The sequence below is a fragment of the Phalangium opilio genome, unplaced genomic scaffold (genome assembly GCF_054372755.1).
Source record: "Phalangium opilio isolate 3A_F unplaced genomic scaffold, DU_Popi_V2 ptg000062l_1, whole genome shotgun sequence".
NCBI lineage: Eukaryota > Metazoa > Arthropoda > Arachnida > Opiliones > Phalangiidae > Phalangium > Phalangium opilio.
Genome location: NW_028324179.1, coordinates 494298 through 503269, shown reverse-complemented (window position 1 = coordinate 503269; position 8972 = coordinate 494298). Strand labels below are relative to the sequence as shown.

General features: G+C 41.2%; 1 protein-coding gene across 1 annotated transcript; it reads left to right on the top strand.

Moving 5' to 3' along the window:
* The first annotated feature begins 3165 nt into the window (after window positions 1-3165).
* On the top strand, window positions 3166-4527 carry LOC149663418 (uncharacterized). Its single transcript, XM_089842160.1, has 2 exons — window positions 3166-3720; window positions 3815-4527. The coding sequence occupies exons 1-2, from the start codon at window positions 3423-3425 to the stop codon at window positions 3853-3855; spliced, it is 339 nt and encodes a 112-aa protein (XP_089698286.1). The 5' UTR covers window positions 3166-3422; the 3' UTR covers window positions 3856-4527.
* The last annotated feature ends 4445 nt before the right edge of the window (window positions 4528-8972 follow it).

Sequence of the window (8972 nt, the reverse complement as noted above, 5' to 3'; positions counted from 1 at the left end):
AGAAAAAACTGTGTTTATTAACAAAGACTCAGAAAAGAATAATAATACATACACAAGTATTTATATATGTTTTACTGCTCGGTTACATAGATGGCTCTAGCATCTCAGTAAATTTTATAATGCGGGAAAGTTGAATGTTCCAACACTCCCCCTTTTTCCCGTATTTGGGCTATTGTCTTATGCCCATTTCATACGTGCAGAAATCCAGTTTACGACGTTCTACTGACTTCCTTAAAACGTCTGCTAACATATCTTCGGTCGCTATCCATTGTACCGTAACATCTTGCCCTCTAATCGCTTCGCGAACAAAATGATGACGAACATCAATATGTTTGGTTCGCGCATGATATACGCTGTTCTTCGCGAGATCCACCGACCCTTTGTTGTCGCACAAAATTGGCGTGGAGGCTTTAGCGCGTTGAACTTGCAGTTCGATGAGAAAGCGACGAATCCAGATTCCTTCGGTACATGCCGCTGTTAGTGCCATGTACTCAGCTTCAGTCGTAGACAACGCTACCGTCGGCTGTTTCTTTGAGTTCCAGGCAATTGCTCCGTTGGATAAGGTAAAGACGTAGCCAGTAAATGACCTTCTATCGTTAATGCAATTGGCATAGTCTGCATCCGCATATCCCATGAGTTTAACATCGTCAGATTTCGAAAACGTTAACTTATAAGCCGTTGTACCTCGCAGGTAGCGCATTAGGCGTTTCGCAGCTACCCAGTGGGCTTTTCCTGGATTCGAACAATACTGACTCAAAACTCCAACAGCATGAGCCATATCTGGTCGAGTAGCCAATGCTGCGTAAAGCATCTTCCCAATGACTGATTGGTATGGACATTTTTCCATATCCTCTTTTTCGGACTCTGTCGTCGGCTCCATGAGTTTGGATAGCGGTGCGTTTTTATCTAGAGGCGTTGTGACTGGCTTGCTGTCATGCATATGAAAAGTTCTAAGTAGATCTTCTACATACATTGACTGATCCATAGTGATGGTTCCTTTGGCTCTGTCACGAATAATGCGAATGCCAAGTAGGTAATGCGCTTCTCCAAGGTCTGTCATTTCGAAATTTTTTCGCAGTTCAGACTGCAGCCATGACCTGCTTTCTTTGTTGCTTGAGAATATCAATAGATCTTCCACATATACCGCCACTATGAGCACGTCATTTTCGTTCAGACGATAGTAAACGCAACAATCAGAGGTGGCGCATGTTAATCCAATGCCTCGTAGCATACCATCTAATTTTGCATACCATGATCTTCCAGCATGTTTCAATCCATACAGGGCCTTCTGTAGTTTACAAACGAGGACGTTTCCGTTCGTGTCTTTCATTTCAAAACCCTTTGGTTGTTTCATGAAGATCTCTTCTTGGATGTCACCGTTTAAATAAGCTGTAACTACATCCATTTGATGCACGTCCCAATCGGAGTGTGCTGCCAATGCGAGTAGTACACGTAGTGTGGTGTATTTGACTACTGGCGCAAAGGTTTCAGCGTAGTCTATTCCATCTCTTTGGAAGCAGCCTTGAACCACTAGTCTAGCCTTATAGCGTTCTATGGATCCCTCGCCGTTTCGCTTGATTTTAAAGACCCATTTATTTCCTATCGGCGTACAACTGTCTGTGCGTTCCACGAGTGTAAAGGTGCCATTTTTCACAATGGAATCGTACTCTTGTTGCATGGCTTTCTTCCATTTCAAAGCATCTACGCTTCGCAACGCTTCTTCGTACGAACGCGGCTCATTTGTACAACCTTCGTTTTCTTCATTAGCTAGTACAGAAACAATTGGACTTTCTTCGTAGTCATCTGATTCCTTGAGGATGGGGACTTGCTGTTTGGCAAGCTCCACATATTCGTCTTGTCCATAGCGAACCGGGGGGTGCCGGTTGCGTACAGGATATCTTGGCTCTTGATCTACAATGATGTTAACTTGGTCGCGATCAATTTCTTCTTCTGGTCGATTGATGACTTCTTCCAGTGCACCCGCTTCAGGGTCGTACACGACCTGTCTTTCAACTGCCGGTTGCGGCTCGGGAAGGGCCGCTGCAATGACTTCTGTTGAGGCAGTTGGAAACGGTGTAACGTCAACGAGAAACGGTTCGGTGTCTTCTTTGGCGTCATTTGATCTTGCCATTTGACCTTCAATAAATGTGACATCTCTGGAAACAGTTAGCTCGTAGGTTTTTGGATTGATTAAGCGGTATCCCTTTTGGGTGGAACTGTATCCAATGAACATTAGTTCTATTGCTTTCTGATCCCATTTCGTACGCTTTTCTTTTGGAATGTGTGCAAACGCCTTGCAACCAAAAACCTTTAGATTCTTCAAGTTTGGCCTTTCGCCACTCCATACTTCTAATGGCGTTTTGTCCTTGACGGCTACGGTCGGTGACCTGTTCTTCAGGTAACACGCCGTACTGACTGCCTCGGCCCAAAATCGTTTTGGCAGATTGGCGTCAGCCAGCATTGCTCGCGCTCTTTCAACCAACGTACGATTCGTTCGTTCGGCTACTCCGTTCTACTCGGGACAATATGGTACCGTAGTTTGATGTGTAATACCATGTTCTTGAAGGAAATGGTTCATCCTCGTATTCACGTACTCGGTTCCGTTGTCCGTTCTTAAACGTTTGACATCTTTCCCCGTCTCTTTTTCAACTTGTACCTTGAATGCTTTGAAAACCTCAAGTACCTCGCTTTTCGCTTTCAGAAAATAGACGAAAGTCATTCGTGATACGTCATCAATGATGCAGAACATGTATCTGGCCCCACCGATCGAATTTTCCGTCATGGGTCCACATAAATCTGAGTGTAGTAGCTCTAGTATATTTTGGGCCCGCTGCACTTTCTTCTTTGGAAATGCAGTCCTATGCTGTTTCCCCATGATGCATGATACGCAAATCGTTTGATCAGGAATTAATGGGCAATCCATGCCATCTACCATCCCTCTTAGGCGACGCATTCCTCCAATGCTTAAGTGTCCTAAGCGTTGATGCCAAATTGTGAACGTTAACGTATCGGACGTGTGGTAGATCTTCTCCCAGGCAACGTCTAGCCTATAAAGACCATTATCTTCTACGGCATAGGCAAGGACTTGTCCAGTTTGTTTACATTTGATTCTAATCTTTTCATCAAATTCGACGACTAGACCATCTTCCAGAAGCTTAGAGACTGATATTAAATTCTCACGTAAGTTCGGAACGACCAAAACCTTGCTCAGGCGCAGAGTGGTCACTTGACCCCTGACTTTTACTGGTAGCGTGACGTTTCCAATGCCGCTGGATTGTAACGTTCCTCCTCCGGTCTGGATTCTTTTTGAGGTGTAATGTTGATAATCCTCAACCCATACTGCCTGCGCTGTCATATGTGATGTAGCGCCTGAGTCGATCAGCCAGTTGCCCTTCCCTTTTGCTGTACCATCTTCATAATAGATGTACGCCCTTTCCGACATTTCCTTCTTCTTGTGGTCACCCTTTTCTTTTGTTACATCCTTATCCTTGGACCAACAATCCACAGCTTTATGGCCTATTTTCTGGCATTTGTTGCATTTCCCTTTGAAACGTTTCTTCTTAGAGCTAGAGTTGACATTACCCGTGGAAATATGCGCTGACTCAATCGGCTTTGGCGCTGATTTATCTGCTTCTTGCAACAATTTCGTTACCACTAAATCAGTTGTGACAGTTTGTCCACAATTTTCTAGTGCCATAACTAATGGATTATACATTTCTGGTAAGCTGGCTAGGATAATACCCGCTAAAATCTCATCTTCGATATTAGTAGAAATCGCCTTTAGTTGTAATGCGAGGGTTTTCTTTTTATTTAGGTAATCAGCCATACCCTTGCAATCTTCAAATCGAACGTTGATTAATTCTGCGATGAGGGTTGCCTTGCGTGCAAATCCCTTGTCTTCGAAGCGTTTCTTTAGTATATCCCATGACGCCTTGCCATTCTTTGTTGCTAGATCTCGAATTTCTGTGTAAATATGAGGCTGAACGCCAAGACCAATTGTCGAGTACGCTTTCTTTGCCTTCACCGCATCATCTGCTTCCGTTTTTGTTCCATCAACAAAATCCCATAGATCCTTTTCAGTGAGGTATAGTTCCATAGCGAATTTCCATTCATTGTAGTTGGATTTCCCTTCTAATTTCTCAAAATTCATACCTCACGAACTCATTCCAGCCATTGATCCACTTAGGCCTTTGCTTTGGTGTATACGTATAACTTTATACGGATGGCGTGAAGCAAACCTAACTAATTTTATTAACTATCTAAGATAACTATTAATTACGCAGTGGAATCATAACTGGGCCCATAACCTATTGGGTTTTAAGCTGCAAAGCTAATAGTAATTAAAACATGAAACAATAGGAGATCACAACCATTAGGTTCAGAGAAGAGAAAAAACTGTGTTTATTAACAAAGACTCAGAAAAGAATAATAATACATACACAAGTATTTATATATGTTTTACTGCTCGGTTACATAGATGGCTCTAGCATCTCAGTAAATTTTATAATGCGGGAAAGTTGAATGTTCCAACAGCTTCTTTTTATCATATATATATATATATATATATATATATATATATATATATATAAACTTATTAGGTTGGGACTCAAGACTAATAAAGCTATTGAAAGAATGAATAATAAAACTAAAGAAAAAAAACGTACCTCTCTCCCATCCCCCATCATATAAGAGTGGCTATAAACAAATACAAAAAAAGAAATTAAAAGAACAACAGATAAAAACACAACTCCCACTCAATCAAATAATAAAATAAAACCCCCACTCCCAGAAACACTAAACAGTTCATACTCAGTATATTTTTCTTCTTAAAATTGAAACATATTGCCTTAAAATGGAAATATATTGGCTTAAATTGGAAATATATTTTTAAAATGGAAATATATTGCCTTAAAATGGAAATATATTGCCTTAAAATGGAAATATATTGCCTTAAAATGGAAATATATTGCCTTAAAATGGAAATATATTGCCTTAAAATGGAAATATATTGCCTTAAAATGGAAATATATTTTTTAAAATGGAAATATATTTTTTAAAATGGAAATATATATTAAAAGGTTGAATTATGTCCTGTTCGGCGCCCCATATTTAATGCAAGTTTTTTCATTTTAACCAGGGTTGAGAATGAAGTAGGAGAAAAATCGGCCGACCTTTCAAGGCCGAACTAACTAGCGTAGACTGTACTCGTTTTCCCTATCACCATTATCAAAGTGTACATAGTTCGTATTTTCTTCTAGACTTTGGGGACCTAGAAAACTAGAAAAGGAATTTTCTTTTTTTGGCGCTACCAGGCCTTCATCCTCCAATTTCTAGGGATTCAGTTTCAATAGTACTCTATTGATTTGAAAAGGTAGGGCTCTTCTTTAACCAGTAACGTCCCCCCCCCCCCGCTTCAAACGTCCGTTTTTAACCAAGGGCACCGACAACTAAATAATAAGACTGGTTTTTAGGATAATAAAATTTGCAAAGGAGCTATAAAAAGATTTAAAATTTTCGATGATTAATGATTTTAAATTGGTCGGACGTCCTTATTTAAAATTATTCTTAAAATCTCAACCTAATTTTAATTTTAAAATCACTCGGGATTATTTCCCGAATGTTAAACCATGCAGACTGGTTAGTAGAAGAATCGATAAAAAAATCACTTGATTTTGTACTTCACCCTCCCTATAAAGGTTAAGCATAATCCTTACACTGCAGGAAAAGGTACAGCGTATACACCGATTAATTTTCCTTATCCATTGATTATTAGCCACGAAACCAAAAGTTATCACGACCTTTGATTTTAACGCCAACATGCTAAAATTGCGTGCTTCACTTTTTCCCATTGCCGAATCACGCATAACTAACACTCTACCATTTCATTTCATTTTAAAACTTGTGTTCTTGAGAGTAGAAAGTTCAAAAAAATGGGAGACTTCCCAATTCCAATGAAATCGGGTTCAGCCGACCCGTTTTCTAATTGTTGTTCGTGTCGGTCCGTGTGTACTCGAGCCCATGGGCGCCTAGGGTATCCATGCAAGGCAAATGGTGTCGAGTTTACCGATCGATGTAACTGCGGGGTTGTGGGGAAAAAGGTGCTAGTCTGCAAAAACCAGCATATTCCTAGCACTTCCCGCCCCACAGACCCCCAAATAATTGTGGGAAGAGCAGGGGAGCCAACTCCGGACCTCATCGAAGAATTTGAAAGAGGTAGCTAGGATTCGCATTCCCAAGATGAGGATCCCAACGAAGATACATCCTCAGAAGAACTTTCCGAGCTGGAGGTTAGGTTTTGACTTAATAAAATTAATATAAAATAAGGCCAGTTTGACGGTCCGGAACATTTAGTGTTGCGACCGCCGCATCAAGCGTGGCATAGCGTGAAATTAGCCTGTCATTCTTTGTTAATTGGCCAGATTTCTTTAAAGACCATTTTAAAATAATTTTATAAAGCATTCGAGGGTAAATATTGCATGCACGCATGATTTGAATAACAGCCCAATTTTTTAGTTTTCATATGATGTAAAGGACAAAATATAAATTTTATAGCCCACCCCTGCTCTTAAGAAACGTTGTAGGAGTCGCGGTGCCCGGGCAAGATGCGAACCAGACTCCGTGCGCCAACCGGCTCAAAAAAGGCTGCGACAAGCCCAAGTGTATATATATATTTAATTAAATTCAATGGTAAACGACATTTTTTGTAGGATGTTATGGACGGTCTAGATATCACCACTAAAGATAGACTTCTCCGAAGATACGCCCGGTTGATTCCGGAATCGCAAGCCATTTTAGGAGAAAGTAAGACATTTTCTAATTGTCTAACAACAGAGACTTTCCGTGTCTCTTTCCATAGACATTTATAGCTGTGTTTTTAATTGGACTTCAGTAGTCCTACTTTCTATGCTATATAAGATTCTGACTGAACACGACTATGAATACGGTCTCTGCACGAAAACAATGGGATAAGAAGTAGGGGTCTAAAGCTGGTTTACGGGTTAGTGAATATGGCGTTGAAAGGACATACTCCTGTAAACAGCAAGGGGACAAGAAAGGGGGAATGAAATGACGTCACAGGCGAGGAGCCTATACTTTAAATGAAGAGGATAGAAAGAAGAGAAGTAGAAGCTAACGGCTTTGACAAGGCATTTTTAGAGTTCTCGCTTTTCGTTTTTAATTTTACACAGAATTATAGAATTATATTTATGGTAAAGTCCAAGCGTCTGGCATTTCCCGGACGCGCGCACGATTTGGAGAGAGAGAGAAGCTAAAGGTAAATTTAAGGAGTGGAAGACAGGGTTCAACTTGGAGAGATAGAGAGAGGCGAATGCGATGGCGCGCTGAATGAACAGAAGTTAGAGAAGGAAATTTAAAATTCCCCGGTTACTATATTTCAACCAATGTGAGGGCAGTGAAAGATACGCCCGCATGCTGCAAAATGCACAAAGCGAGAACTCTCGACCTCAGCCTTCTACCCCTCTACATTATACTCTCCTTGCTTTGAATAAGCTTCCCGAACCAAGGGTAAACGCTCATTGACCAAACCTAAGTATCACGCACACACTTCTACTCAAATCAGTTTCAAACTTCTATGTTTCTTTCATGCAATTTTAGTTTCAAAGCCTAAAATATGAACGGTTGATAATATTCAATGTTTTAATGAAATAGTTTTACGTGAAAACGACCACCCTGGATTCGGAGACGCACCACAAACAGACGCACAAACAAGCGATAGATTGGGGGAATGTCCTCCTCTTCCTCACCCCCTGCGCAGGGAGCAACTGTTCTGCCTATGCGGACACTGTATGCCTATGCCAACAGTGCTTGAGAATGTGTGCTGTCGTGCCATCCAAGGCACTATTCAATGCGAAACCCTGAGAGACCTGGTATTGCAAGGTGACATCACCCAAACTTTGCACTCCCGCTATTCTGATACTTTGAACTGTTATAAGAAGCTTAGGGAGCTGGGGTATAAAGTAATTGAAATGTGGGAATGCGTATTCTACAAATTAAGGTAGCAAGAGCCAGAAATTAATACTTTCTTTCTTCCATCCATGTCCAAATCGATGCGTGGCAACCACTTAATCCCCGTAACGCATTTTTTGGAGGCGTACTTCTTTCATCACAAGGTTAAGCCGGGAGAGGAGATAAAAGAGATAGGCGGAACTTGTGAGACAATAACTTCTGCTCAGCAAGGTTCAGGATTAAAGATAAAGAGACGTAAACTTAAACGCCTATCAGTTTATTGCCGCCAGTCAAAGCAGACACCACGCGATATATTTAGATCCTGAAAAATCATGATTTCTCTCCATGCTCTTAAGAGTGAACTGGACATTTTTGCCCCCGTGCCTATTCAAACTAGTGTCGAACATTCTTAATGTGTATGGGCCAAACCTTTGGCCGCCATTAGTGTAACCTCTACCCTTAAATACCACATCTCTGGTAATGGAGATAGCTACAACAATGTAACCCACACCATGCATTACAACAAAGTCAAAATCACCGAAGAAGATGGAAGTAATCTTCAGGATTCCGCCAAGGCAGCTTTCAAGAACAACGCTATCCTCGCATTGTAGAGAACCTGCGATGTTTTCTTGAACAATACCCGAGTTGCTCCATCCGCTCAAAACTGCTCGTACACTTCATTTATCAAAACTGTCTCAAATTACGGACCCACGGCCAAAAAAGGACGAAGCCGGAAAGTTCGACGACCTTTCAAATAAAGGTATCATCACCCAAAAGGCTAAAACTGCTAAATCGGCCGTGATCGAATTTTTTACACCCGTGTTCAGTGACGTGTTTCATATTGCCGAATAACATCAGTAATTAAAGCGCTACCGAAACACGGAGTCGCGATGAAGCACTTTCAAATGACTCAGGAACGAAGATGGAACGTCGAAAGCTTCGAGGATGCGAAAATGATAGGCATGATCCACAGGATCGAAAGCCTTTTCAAAGTCGATGTTGACAAT

Excerpts from the sequence above, each read along its gene's own strand:
- LOC149663418 (XM_089842160.1), top strand. The coding sequence starts at position 3,423 with ATGTACGCCCTTTCCGACATTTCCTTCTTCTTGTGGTCACCCTTTTCT. Across the intron at positions 3,721-3,814 it reads TAATGGATTATACATTTCTG|GTAATCAGCCATACCCTTGC; the intron begins GTAAGCTGGCTA and ends CTTTTTATTTAG.